The sequence below is a fragment of the Botryllus schlosseri genome, chromosome 11, assembly GCF_051294905.1.
Source record: "Botryllus schlosseri isolate E-star chromosome 11, Bs_hap1, whole genome shotgun sequence".
NCBI classification, from domain to species: Eukaryota; Metazoa; Chordata; class Ascidiacea; order Stolidobranchia; family Styelidae; genus Botryllus; species Botryllus schlosseri.
Window position 1 is genome coordinate 5,530,795 of NC_137246.1, and position 14,688 is coordinate 5,545,482.

The 14,688-nt window shown below is 41.7% G+C and overlaps 2 protein-coding genes across 6 annotated transcripts in view; one reads left to right on the top strand and one right to left on the bottom strand.

Annotated features, from left to right (window-relative positions):
- The window catches only part of LOC145450964 (4-galactosyl-N-acetylglucosaminide 3-alpha-L-fucosyltransferase 9-like), a 38,174-nt gene extending 23,779 nt beyond the window's left edge, over positions 1–14,395 (top strand). The window contains exon 6 of the mRNA XM_080329459.1: positions 1,309–14,395. Within this exon, the coding sequence (XP_080185585.1) occupies positions 1,309–1,543 (235 nt within the window). The 3' untranslated portion in view covers positions 1,544–14,395. The remainder of the gene's footprint in view (positions 1–1,308) is intronic.
- The window catches only part of LOC145450960 (4-galactosyl-N-acetylglucosaminide 3-alpha-L-fucosyltransferase FUT6-like), a 241,142-nt gene that overhangs the window by 160,121 nt on the left and 66,333 nt on the right, over positions 1–14,688 (bottom strand). The gene's annotated exons all lie outside the window — the stretch shown is intronic.

Genomic DNA, 14,688 nt, shown 5'->3' on the forward strand with positions numbered 1-14,688 from the left:
ACACTGTATTTTGTCAGCAAATGATCCTTATTCAACCAATCAATGAGATTGATATCGTCTTCTGATGTAAAAATCTAGCAGGCGTACGGGGTCAATCTTGACTACATATGTATGTAGCCTATACTGTATCATAAAAACCAAATCCGTACGACTGGGGTGTTGGCTATACTGCTGTATAACTTGTTAATCGGTAGCAAGTATAGAAACCCATTTTACACTCTGCTCAATATCCATGTGGCAATACTCAGACGCCGAATACATGGTCCGATCAGGTCGAAATTGTTGGCAAAGCGACGCAAGATACTGATTTTATGGGATTATCATATCAGTTGATTGTCCCAGATGATACATTTGACGACGTTTCAAACATCAATATGTACTTAAGTACTGAGCTATTATGTGGCCCCGAGTCGTCTCTCGGTATCGTGTACAGTAGATTAATATAGGCAATCACCTAATTGAAATATGGGGTTTAAATTAGCAATATGACGTCACGTGACGTCATGAGGTTCACGTTCGTGTTCACACAGAACCTTTCAAAAAGGTTCACGTTCACACGAACCTGAACCTTTCAGAGGTTCACACCATCCCTACTAAATTCCTTCTCTACAAATTAAATTCCGACTATTCAGTACTCCGTTTAATGTGGACGCCAATGCCATTGCCTGAAAATTGCCAATGGGCCGTTTTGAAATGCGATGCAGTTGAATTGAATGACAAATTTCACACAAAGAGCATATCGCTGCATGACTTTACAAAGAGTACCTTCTTGAAATTGGTCTTTATCCCAGCTTGACCAACAATGCAAAAGAAATTGCATCGATATTTGGCAGCGCGTACGCATGTAAACAATAGTTTTCAACCATGAAATTCACGAAGAGCAAGCTAAGATCACTATTTCGGACGCCCATTTAAAATATGGTCAGATTCTTGCTTCATCTGACTTGTTACCAGAAGTTGAAAACCTTTCACAAAGCAAGCTGCGTCAATTGTCACATTTATTCTGCGTTGTTGAAGTGTAAATGAATGTGTTTTGTTAATGGTATGATTGAGATTGCAGCAATGTATGATAATATACCGAAGTGAGCATATAATATAGTATTATGAAAAATTCCGGCCCGCGAAAAAGTTGTACACTCGAAATTTGGCCCGCGACTACCAAAAGGCTGCCGACCCCTGTGTTAGATGTTATGTTCCTGTCCCGAATTTCCGCGGATGCGTGAATCCTCATTCACACTCTTGCCAAATATCATCGACCATTGATTAATCTAATCCAAATTGCATCGACATTAATTCTGTTTATTTTAGATGGAGAACTGAAAAGTTGTTACATCTTCCCAAAGAATCGGGATTCTGCTCAATATGCCGTGCAATGCACGGTATCAACGTCGACTCTATGTACCACACAAGAACGAACAATTCGGCATCGATACCGTTATTTAGTGACGGAGTAGCCAAAAGGACTGTATCTCTGCGAAAGTTTATGTATGAAGAGGACAATGCGCAATGTTTCGATACCTTCACCGAAATATTGCCGAGTTAACAAGATTTAATAAATTATATTTATTCTCTCTCTTATTCTTCGTAAGGCCCTGCACAAATCATCTGCAAAACAGCAATTTTGTTGTCATTTAGGTAAGTAGGGTATAAGTCGCTATTTCTCGCTCGAAATTGCGTACTGCTACGTCACAATAATACAGCGTTACACGCATCCAAGATTACACGGGTATAGTCAAGTAAAGGAATCGTCTTAGACTCGCACGTTCTCTGTACAGCGGATAAATTACTTTACATGCGTCCATTTGCATTGATGGGAGCAGCGTAGTTGGTACATACCAGTGATGAGCGGATAGTGCTTTTCGAGACTCCGAATCCCTCAACATTATAGTGTCTGAGGAAAACTCGCTCCGACTCCGAAGAGCTCAATCCCAGACTCCGAGATACTCCGACGAATCTCGTCAAGTATCCGAAACATAATTAACTACAGACAATGCTCAACGAAAATGCCTTGCTAGATCACTAGGTTAAGATAGCTCGTGGCCAATCATACCATTTTAACCATATCATTAGAGTGGCAAGCATGGTACGCTTGGTAATGTGTTTTACTAAAGAAATGTGATAATATGGTTGCGGCCTTATAGTATTGTCGGCTCTCCAGTCCCCAATTGCAGTGCAGATGGCTGCAACCACCGGACTAAAAATAGAGCAGTTTTCACCGGCGTCAAAGTCCTCAACCTAAAGCAGGAAAGACTTTGCTCCAAGATTTACCTAACCTGGACATATCCAGCGATCTCCACCTTATCGAAAGTATCTATGAATGTATAAAATTTGCACTCAAACGAGGCTTTCGCCCCCACCCGGTAAGTCTAACAGAACAGTTCTGGGGTACTAGGGAAATATGCACTCAAATACCCAAATGGTCCTAGATTTCTTGCATTTATATATTCCAGGCTACGAAAAGCCGAAAGAGAATGCTTGGTATCTCCATTCATTAAATTGAATCAATATTATCTCTAACCCTGGCAGAAATAGACATTCCGACACAAGCTCAAATTTACAAGATTTAAGGATCACGTACTGATTGCCCATAAATCGACATAAGACTTCATTCGTTCGCGAATACGGATTCACCACTTGAACATGATGCAAAATAAATCTCTCTGTAACAGGGGCCGGGAGTCTATGACTCGCGAGCCACATATGTGTCTTTTGATGATGGCGTATCACTCTTAGTTGAATAGAAGTTGGCGATGATATAGCAGCACGATTATCGCGAATCAAAATCCGTTGTAATCCGCTCATTCTGCTGTATAATTTTTCAGGAGAATTATACATTCGTGGCGATGTTTGCTCGGTATACAACGCATTATGACGTGACTATATACTATATCCTGACGAACGATGTAAGCTTACTATTAAGCTCGGGAGTCGGAACACGCGTGTGGAGGAGTGGATGGCTAATGTTTGATTTCTGAACAATAGCTCTATATTTGAACGTTTACGCCTTACAACAGTAGTAAAATTAGAACAGAAAGTCGGTACTACGGTTAGAAGGGTGGACTCGTACCTCTCGACTGATATAGTTATGTGAATTGAGAAGTTTTTGAGGGACATAATTTTGAGGCGATTTCGCGAAATCAAATATATTTATTATTTCATTAGAGCTGAGGTCTTCTGTTGCGTCAGAGTAGCCGTTGGGTAAATGACTGATGTTTTAGTTGATAACTTTCCACCCTTTCAGTATCGGTCACATAATTTGTAGGATTGAGCCAACACTATATTCTCTGTGAACTACATGCTGAATCAATTTAGTGATCAGTAGCCTACTTTCGATATCCCGATTTAAATCGTTGGCCAAGGCATGAATTACTAACGAGATCACGGTTATGCACCAATTGAATTATTTGTGTTCTTGATGGAAAGTAGATTTGCATGAATAACACTGGCCTACAGATTAAAAAAAAATGGCGCTAAAAATTTTATTGAATGATTTAGGCTAATTTTAGGTTGCTGAATCCTATTCTCTGCCCAGAATTTCTCTATCACGTTAGATTTATTCCATGAATTTTCCTCATTTCCAATAAAAAAATGAAATTTCGGCTTTCGTTAGTGACATTACGGTTAACGTGCAACACCAACAGATCAAATATTGTTATTGAAATCATCTATCACAGGGGCGGGCAACTTCTCGAGTCGGCGGGCCGGATATAGGAAAATTAAGTACTTGGCGGGCCGGATTGCTGAATCGATACAATATTCGCCCATTTATCCACATTCCACAATTACAAGGAATAAATCGCATTTAATGAATACATTTTAATGGCAGTAATGTCACTTCAAAGCCATTTCTCGCCGATAATGACGAAGACAATCTGGATTTGAGAATAGCATTGTCATACAGGCGCCGCCATGTCTGCTTCTATCTGATCAATCAACACACGGTGCAATCCTCAATTAAGATTTCAAGGAGTTCGATAACCCCGGTACCCCTAATTTACCAACACATATATTCGTTAGGGTTGAGTAGTTGACGAGATAGCATCGTTGTTCAACTGTGTGGCCTGAAAAATCTCGATAATGAATTCATGCGGTCCGCGACCTCTACGAAATTTGAAAAGTGGCCCGCGACCCGTTTTGAGTTGGCGACCCCTGGTATAAGCAGTGTTTTCGTCTTACAAAAGCCTAGAAGTGCGCCGTGCTACAAGTCGGCGGTTACAGAATGAAAATAAAGAAATATCAGCTTAGTGTAATTGACCATTGTAGTCGACAAACACCATGAATACCGCAAACGAAATTAGGGTTGAGTACATCGCAAATGCCGATAATGCAAGTCTTCTCGCTTCGACGAACTTACGCGTAAGCTCCACTCTAGCACGCTGCGCATATACGTATATAATAACATGCACATGCAGTCACTAAAATTTGACGTTGTAAGCAAGTAGTAGGAAATCTCGGCAGACTAGGGCCGCGGGCCACATTATCATGTAAAACGGAAAACTGTCCGCGGGCCGGACAAAATCCCTTCGCGGGCCGGATCCGGCCCGCGGGCCGGGCCGTATGTTGCTCACCCTTGATCTATCATGAAACCTGGGTTGTTGTAGTACAAACTGAGTGAATTTTCAGCGAACTTGATTTCAATGATTTTCTATCTTCGTTCAATCATATGATGAAATCACACTAGTCTGTAAATTTCAAAAAACCTTTGCCCCAAATATTTCATTGATTGATGTAGGCTAATTTTAGGATGCTGAATCCAATTCTGTGCTCAGAATTTCTCTGTCACGTTCGATTGTTTTCGGTATGCATTTTTTCAGGTTGATAAATTGATCAACTTCCGGCTTTCGTTAGTGACATTGCGGTAAGCGTACAACAGCAACAGATCAAATTTTGTGATTGAAATCATTTTTAATGATGAAACCTGGGTTGTTGCAGAACAGAAAACCGAGCTTTCGGTCAACTTGAATCCGTTGGCTCTCTATCTGCTTTCAATTAGGGCCACCTTTCTACCAATAAAATTATATGTGGACGTAGTCATTTTTAGTCAGTAGCAGTTATCATTTTTTCATACCATTCTTCGTTTAAAGATTGTGATTAGTATAGCTCCGTAATTAATGTAGTTCCGTACGTTATCTATCTCTATACCTATGTCCTGCAGATTTGGTCGGCCAATGCATTTTGTGACAGCACACTGCTCTTTCGTAAAACTTTTGTCATGTGGAGCAGCTATTCGGCTGTTTGAGTACACAAAAGACGGACAACCGCACCAGTACGCAAGACAATCGCTTATATAGTAAGGGCATTTTATGGCATATATCACAAATCTGTGAACTATATTGTTACCAAACAATTTCTTCACCAATATGTCTGTCAAGGTCTCTTATAACATGTGTTAAAATGTTGAAGTTCAACTCCTTTGGGAAACCCAGTAAAACGGCTTTTCAATTTGGCAAATTTGAAAATATAAAATGCAAAAAATTGAAAGAAAATCTTAATCGCCTATAAGTAACTAAGGATGGGTATAATTATGAGCTCTGGTGATTCTCAAATTGATTGTTAAAATTTTACATTCTACTACAGACTGTTTTGTGGAAAATATATGTAACAATAATGGCACTGATGGCATAGTTATACCATCAGAAGTACACCGGCCGTTCAGTAATTCGATACCGAACGATTCAACAAATTCTGTTTACTGTATTAGCCTACTGGGTAAAACACACATATCTAGGCTTAAAATCAGTACAGTAATTCTTCAAATACTAAGCCATCCAGCAAGGGCTAGAACGGTATTTTCTGTGTCACTCCGTTCTGTAAGATGGACGCACTGTACCGAAGTAAAAGCGACTACGAACCCAGCACGGCCTTGTCGAATGTTTCTGTATGGATCGTCGCTGTTTCGCCGTAATTTCTCATCCTTGGCTAATGTATCAGCTTGGATCATAGCCTCCCATCAGTCCAGGCTTCGACCCCCAGAACCCCCTTGGTTGTACGCTGTTTACCGCTACTTATCATCTGTCTTAAGCTTCGGTTTAGTGGGTCAGATATCCCCGTCTAGACGCGCGAAGCGCGAAAAAATTCCAAAGTCATGATTGAACCAGTCAATATGATCGGGAATTGGATATATATTGTTATCAATTTTCATCCTTTCTCTGCCCACGTAATCAGATTTACCGGTAGAGCTGAGTGACGTGTGCTTGAAAAGGTTGGACCCCTCAATAATAATTAAACATATTCGGGCGTATACCCGTTCGCAAGAACGAAGCAGCACTTGGCCAGGCCCCCCAATAAAACTTGTGCCTTGGGCTCCCATAGGGTTAAAAACCGACCATCCAATCACGTTGTTCGCTTTTGTTACGTAATAAGTACCACGGGTTAGGGAGCCAGCGCGAAGCGCGAAAATTTTCGAATATTCATGATAAAATCGGGTAATAATATCGGGAATTGCATATATATTGCTATTCTTGTCCTCTTAGCTCACGTTATCAGATTTACCGGTAGAGCTGAATGAGGTGACTTGGAAACTGTAGGGCCCGTAGATATTAATTAAACATATTCGGGCGGGAGGACCCGTTGGTATGACTTCGTTTCATGATGTCATTTGGTGATCTCCTATCTGTTATATCAAAAAAATACAGAATAGCCCAAACGTAGCCTACTAAACTAACGACGCACACGATTTCAAATTGGTATTTCTTCACTGGCATATAATTTTTCCCTGCGGAATGGTATTTGTCTTCTGAGGTTCAGATTGCCAAGACAGGAACATTTGGCGCCAGTCATTTAGGCGCCTTTGGACAATTAAACCTATATGTATTTTCCATATATAACGAAGTTTTCGGTCAGCGTAAGGCAGGGGTTCTCAACTTCGCATGTACAACGGGCCGCATTTTGCCCGCAAAAGACGCCACGGGCCGCATAACATTATTACCATGCATTTGTGAGCTTCTATCAAATTTATGCTACTGGAGCCTATTTATCAGTCGTATACGGGCGTCTAGTCCATTTTTATGCATTTCAAAGCATTACTGGACAGCGTTCGTAAGTTTTCAATCACTGTTTTTTGTGGAAATATGTACCTTCCGGCGTCGCAAGTAAATCACTTCATGGAGCGTGCATTGCATTCATTTCCAAGTCGGCATATGTATATGTACCTTATTAATATTATTACACACGGTATTACTGCGACATTTATCGCCGTTTAGGCCTTCTGCGTCACAACACAGGCACTTTTTTGTCACAACAGAGGCCATTATCACTTTGAGCTCTCAGTGAAATGAGAAGAAGTCTGGCGTTTCGGGGTTATTTCAGAGCAAACCAATTAACCCATGTCCTTTCCTTCCAAGGCTGGAGCCCTCCACCAATAGTTACAGAAGTTCACTTTGTCAAGTTGATGTTTTTCGCTGGCCACCTCCCCAAGTTTGCCATGCCAGCATTCCTTCTGCAAATATGTCCGCTCTGATAAAATGCATCAAAAAAATTAGCTATGCAATGTCTGTGAAGTCGGTGGATTCGTCCAATGCTAGGCTAAAGTAGTATACGCGGCAACGTTTTTCAGAACATGCGATAAAATGTCGACTGGCTACTCTTCTGGTCACGCGGTTGAATCGGACAACTTTAGCTTCAAAATTTGTCAGGTAATGTTGTCCTTGCTGCTAAGCAGTGTTCCCTCTAATTTTTGACGAGTCTGCGCACACTCACCAACTTACTGCGCAGACCCTTGGACAACCGTGCGTAAAGACTATAGTAAAGGTCATCATATTTTTTGTGCGCAACTTAGAGTTTCTGTGCGCACAGATCGTGTCATCACTGCGCATTTGCGCACGTGCCCAGCTTGGAGGAAACATTGCTGCTAAGTCCCGGAAACAACGAATATTCGCACAGTATTTTAAAGTATTATTGAAATCACAACTTCTCTAGCAGATTTCTTGGGTTTAGCGATATTCCAAAGCGACTGTAACGTCGTCGGCAATTTTAATGATTCCTCGAACTACGTATTACTGGGCTTGACGCCTAGGTGTAGTAACGTTTTTTCTAAGATCAAGTGATGTAACCTAGAATAAACTTGATTGGTATCGTTTTAAGCTTCTACGCTTGGTTACGAAGTTCTTCGTCAAATATGACAAATATAGGTTTTTCATTTATATATGAGAAAGCAAATTCAAGCTGCGCGCGTGCTGCGCGCGTGTGCCGCACACTGCTGACAAAGTCGCTAAGCACAGAAAATCTGTGCCGCGCACAAAAAATGCTGAAGTGATGACCTTTCTTTCAGTCGTTATGCACTGTTGTCCAATGGAGCGCGCGGTGAGTCGGTGAGTGCGCGCAGACTAGTGAAAAATTGAAGGTCCATACTAGGGATGGTGTGAACGTGAGGTTCACGTTCGCGTTCTGTGTGTGAACCTCGGAAATTTAGAGGTTCGTGTTCACAACAGAACCTTGGTAGGTTCTGCATTGTGAACCTTTTGGTAAATTGTAATTTTCGCTCCATTATAAGATCTTTGGCTCAAATTTATTGCATTTCAACTGCGGGCCACTCCATGCATGGTGCTGGCAGCATAAGAAATCAACGCTTAACGAGCATGCACCATGCACCTCGACAACCTTAAAAGTTTTAGTTGCTTTGTTGCAAAAATTTTCTCGAAATAACCAGCTTTCCCTTTGTGAATATTTTGTGACTATCTGCTGTGAGCTTGACCCGCAATCACACAACATCACGAGCGATATACGTAGTCAGCGAATGATGCTTATTCAACCAATCAATGGAATTGATATCGTCTTCTGATGTAAAAAATCGAACGGGCGTACGGGGTCAATCTTTAATTCATATCTTTACTGTATCATTAAAACCAAATCCGTGCGATTAAGGTGATTGCTACTGCTGCATAACTTGTTGTTGTTTGTGGTATCGGTAGCGAGTATTGATACCCGTTGTACACTCTGCTCAATATCAATGTAGCAATACTCAGACTCCGAACACATTGTCCGGTCTGGCTAAGACCGTTTAAGGCGTAAGCTTATATTCCTTGGTAAGTCCTCGTCGAAATTGTTGGCAGAGCGACGGAATGTATTGATTTTACGCAATTATTATATCCTTTGATTACCGCTGTTGACGTTTAGAACGCCGATATGTACTTCAGCATTGTGGCATTATGTGGACCGAGTCTTCGCTAGGTATCGTGCACATATAGGCTATCACTTCATTGGAAGATAGGGTTGGAATTAGCAATATGACGTCACGTGACGTCATGAGGTTCACGTTCGTGTTCTCACAGAACCTTTCAAAAAGGTTCGCGTTCACACGAACCTGAACCTTTCAGAGGTTCACACCATCCCTAGTCCATACCAATACTGATTCAGAACAATAACAATCTAAACTCGAGAACATATCAAGAGACCAGAACACGTCAAATAATGGGTATTCAGACGAAACAGCGACGGTGCGATAAGAGAGCTAAGAAGCTAAATTAATATGCAACAATGCTGGGCCAGTAGTAATTGCGTTCGTAACGAAAGAGGCCACGGGCCGCAAAATAGACCTCTGCGGGCCGCATGCGGCCCGCGGGCCGCGGGTTGAGAACCTCTGGCGTAAGGGCAGTCCTTTTTGGCCCAGGTTTTCTCGCTGCCGATCGTTCTGGTAAACTTCTTGGAGTCGCATGTTACATGGCCTAAAACCTTATATGCAGGGTTGCCATGCCGTCCTTATTTCTAAGATTTGTCCTTATTTTTAAGGGTCACGTCTTAGAAAACTCAACTGTCCTCAGTTCTAAGAAATGTCCTTCTTTTCGTCTAGCGTCCTTAATTTGTCTTATTTTCAACAACTACAGAACTTCGATCGTTTTCCTCTGGTATCTGTGTTGCATAATATTCCAAAATATAGTTTTGCGTCGATATTTTATGACATCATAAATGAAAGGAACTCCCGCGGCGTATACACAACGGGATTTGACTTCTCAGTGGTGAGATAGCTAGGGCAGTGAGTGGTATAGTATTTTCGGCTGTACCAAGCTGTCGAAGCGGACGTCATATTAGTATTAAACAACAGCACCAGGTTTCTGCCGTCCAGTCAGCAGAATAAGCTGTGGGGAAGGCGGCCTTTATTGCGTACCGGAAAAGGGCGCAGTGCAGTCGACACTTGGGCTGAACAGTAGTAAAGCTATCAATCATTGATAAATTTATCTAAATTATATTGCACATATAGTTTCAGCTACAAATAAGGCTAAATCTGTTAAGTTAAAATGAGCAGGCGTAAAAACCTTTTTCGTGACGATTATGAGCGAGAATACAAAGATATCAAATGAAGCTTGAAGGGCGAGTGTTTCGCACATTGCAATCTCTGCAATTGTGACATTAACCTGGAGGCCATAGGAAAGACCGCTATTTCAACTCACATTGATACCCCAAAACACAAGAAATCTGTCATAATGATTGTCTCGAGCCAGTCGATGAATAATTTTTCACAATTCGATCAACACCAATGACCAGCATATACTACTAGGCTGCAGCTGCTGGGCATCCGTAGCGTCAAACACCAGCAATCATTCCTCTACAACAGTGGTTCTCAACCGGGCGGTGCGCCCCCCTTGGGGAGGGGGGCGTGAAAGCATATAAGGGAGGCGCGAAGAAGCGGTCAACTGAAAAAAATTTTCGCGCTCCGCGCCATTTACCTCCATTTCACGAGTCTTTCTCTATATACAGATCGTATTTCATATTTTTAATTCTCTCATCAACACCCATAACCTTCCGTCCCGTCAAACAATCTGTTGGGGTTGCTGGCATTACGGTTAGATTTTATGATATGACGATAAGAGTGGGGGGGATTTTTCACTATCAAAAAGGGGGGCGTGTCTAAAAAGGGTTGAGAACCACTGCTCTATAACGATTGCGCATCGCAATTGTTGAAAGCAATATTCCCCTATTCCAACATCGCAAGGAAGTTTGCTTCGGCCAGGACCAAGTCTAAGCATTGTTACTGGAGTTCTTGCTCCGTACGCTCAAAACTGATTTTGTCTAAACTTGATGTACGGCCTTTTTCCATGTTGGTTGACGCCTCTAATCAGAACGAGGTGAAGAAGTTTGGTTTATCACCCAATGGGGGCCTCAGACCAGCGTGTTTTTTGGGGAGGGGCTGACGAAGTGCTGTTTCGGCCCTGAGTAAAGGTAAAACTAGACCTGAGCTGTCGTGAGATCCATGAAGCACTTTCTAATAACATGGAGTTGCAAAAGCAGGTTGTTTCTTGCGAAAAGTATGTAATGTGATAGGCCTATCCTCAGCTATATAATGTCACGGCTCGTATAAATACAAAGTATCTACAAAATCGCTTTTAATGGTAATCTAATTTTTCTACTGTCCTTATTTTTGAGTCCATGTCGATGGCAACCCTGCTTATATGTCTCACCGAGATATGTCCATTTCGATAAATCTTGCGTATTTTGTATTGGGGAGAGTACCAAACAATTAGGAAACTTGGCAAATTGAAATTTTTTATAAAAGTTGCATAAATTTTTGAAAAATAATTTATAAGTTATGCTAATTCGCGAAATAATTTTGGGCCCCTTTCGAGCTCCCCCCCCCAATTGGGGGGTTTGGGGTGCGGCAGTTACGGTCCTGTATACGTGCAGTTTCTGGGCTGTTCCTTTCAGAATGATATTGTGGTCTTTGATGGTCACAGCAGTTCACCAAAAGACACAGCATGTTCTCAAGGAAGACAGCGGCAGGGGTGATCAAGCCAGAGACACTACCCCTAACAGAGGGTGCAGATGAACAACGTTCACTCCGCGCGGATCTGCAGACCCGGGGTTTGATTCTTTTACAGAACATGTCTCTGAACCCCAGCGATTACGGATGGACAATAGGCGTATATGGTTATGACTTGGATCTAGTATTGAAACCAATGGCTCCTGATGAGCTATTGCAGCTCACAAGCTGTCGTTGTCAAAAAGATTTCAACAAGATGCAACTGCAAGAAGAAATGGGTCACGTGCATTTCGGCGTGGAGTATGTAAAGGCATTAGATGCAAAAACTGCAGTCACAATCATGTTGAGTCTGAAGATGGCATTGGCAATGCCTGTTGAAATGTATGACATTGTGCATGAGAAATAACTCTTCAGTAAACATAGATATGCGAATTGAGGGCTATTTTGCGCATAAATATAGAAGTGGGTGTGGCGTTCTTCACAAAGCAGAGCATGTAGGGAAATATAAGTGTTACCAATCAATTGAGACTTGTGGAAAACCAATATTAAACCAGTCCTCAGTTACTTATTGGCAATAAATATACATTTTTTAATTTTTCAATTTTTTCCAATTCGTCAAATTTGACAGCTATTTTTTTGGGGGGAGGGGGTCCCAAAACAGTTGAACTTCAACATTTTAACACATGTTATTACAAAAATATTATTGAAGGAATTCATTGGTAACAATATAGTTCACAGATATTCATAAGTTTCCCTTAATATATAACCGCAACATAAAACGATCCGTGAACCGATATCAGTAACCCTCAAACTTTAGCGAAAGCGTTATGTCACGTCATACTGGTCGTGGTTGAGTCGTTTGTGACGCCAGCATTGATTATACAAAGTTAAAATTGTGCTTTTGTGAACAACGTACAACATAATTTTCGATACATACATTCCAGAACAGTTAACTAGTAACGGTAATTGCGCATGTGTCTCCGGAAACATGTAAACTATTATGCATTAAGTGTTTAACAAATGCGTCTTTTTCCCGCCAAAAACATGGAATTCCCTACAAGTGGGGAGTTCCCCACCGGTTGGGGACCATTGCCAGGCACTAAGCACTGGAGGGTAACGCGGAAAGGAAATATAGTGTTGATGACCCGACAACCTGTAAAACGCCTCCTTCGCGTCCCTACCATCAATCTTTCTTATAGGTGGATACGAAAGTAATTCGAAGCCAGGAACTTCTTGTTTTACTTGCAGTAGTTTGAAGTCGTTCAAAAAATAATTACTTATTATTAGAGCCATTTTTGACATGTCAAAATAAGTCAAAATTCTGTCAAAATTAGGCGTTAGGTCACAAATTGTCAAGATTTTTGACCCCTCCATTTCGTTTGTATCGTAGAGTTTGCACTGTCGGTGAACTTATATAATATTATGACAGTTTGTAGAATACTTCACAGGCCTACCGTTGTAGACGGTCCATTGTCTGTTCATTGTGAATCATAAACGGTCAAATGAAACAAATATAGGTGGACATGGTGTTATGGTCAACGTGCCGCAATATCCTAACTGAAGCAAGACTGCTTGGGTATTGAATGGTTCTTATGTTAAGAAACGCATGATGAAAAATTGTGATATAGACCAGTTGTTCTCAACCGCCGGTCCGCGACTACATTCCTGCCGGTCCGCCACGTATATTACAATTTTCACCGTAATTTCAAAATGAAATGTTGAAGGCGACAAACACAATAGAGATACGAGCTGACTCATCGCTAAACAGCGCAGTTTTCGCGATCATTCGTTTTTGATTGATTCATTTTGTACAGGGCCGTCACTGTGGCACCCCAAAATCATTTTGCAAATGAGCATAAATCAGAGCGTATTTTTTTGAAACATTTTCCAACACGTTTCAATTTCTTTTCGCGCATTGCGCGATTCCATGTCACTGAATGCCTTGCTTATAGGTGCCCTTCTCCGAGAAATACGCAAGATATATAGAAATAGGCATTGCGGCGTCAGTCATTACCGCGCCACGACGAACGAACGCATATAATAAAGATTAGGTTAAGATGGGACTCTGAAAGTTGTGCCCAAAATTCGGCAGCGAGAAAACCCATTCAGTCATGAATGATCGAAAATTTTTGCTATTGTCGCGATTAAGCAACATAAACTCTTTGCTTGCACTGAGTAGAAGGAATGTGCACACAAGTGCAGGTGAAAACATCCACCCAACTATCGGGTCCGGGAGCAAATCCCCCGGAAGTTTGGCTTATCGCCATGTGGGAGCCCGAGACCAACGTTTTTGTTTGGGGTGGGCTCACGAAGTAATTTTTCGGTCCGGATTTGCGTATGGCCGGTATAGCTGCTGTAAGGTGTTTTTTCTGTTGCACGTATGGTATTCGTAGTTACAGGAGTAGCCTGCCTCTGGTGACAGTGGGCAATGAGCAAGGTAGCAAGACAAGGTGCTTGCTTCTACTCCAAAACGCTTCTTTCCTCGGTATTGTCAAAGACAAGAATATTATTCGCGTTGGGATGGTCGGTTAAACCCACTGCGTTCGGCACGAAATACTGTAAACGACACTCGGTGGTAGCACGTTTATCTTAACTAGACAATTTTACCTCGACTCAGCAGACTCACTGTCATAAAATCACACGGATGTCATCCAAAAGCGAATTAATTACGATCAAAACCCTCTAAATGTCACTCTCTAGCACCATCTAGTTGAAAAACGGTTGCATACTTTACATTTTGGCTTCATTTCAATTTTGAAAGTTCACCGGTCCGCCAGACATTTTTTGAAATTTTACCGGTCCGCGAGGTGGAAAAGGTTAAGAACCACTGATATAGACAACATTGTCAGAATGAAGCAACACGGTGTGTCACCAGCCGTGTACGAACAACATCAGTGTTGTCAGCCAACAACTGCTGCAGTTGAACGTACTTTCTCTATTCTTGGCAAGCTACTTAGTAACGACGGACACTTTCTGCCCGAGAATGTAGGAAAGTC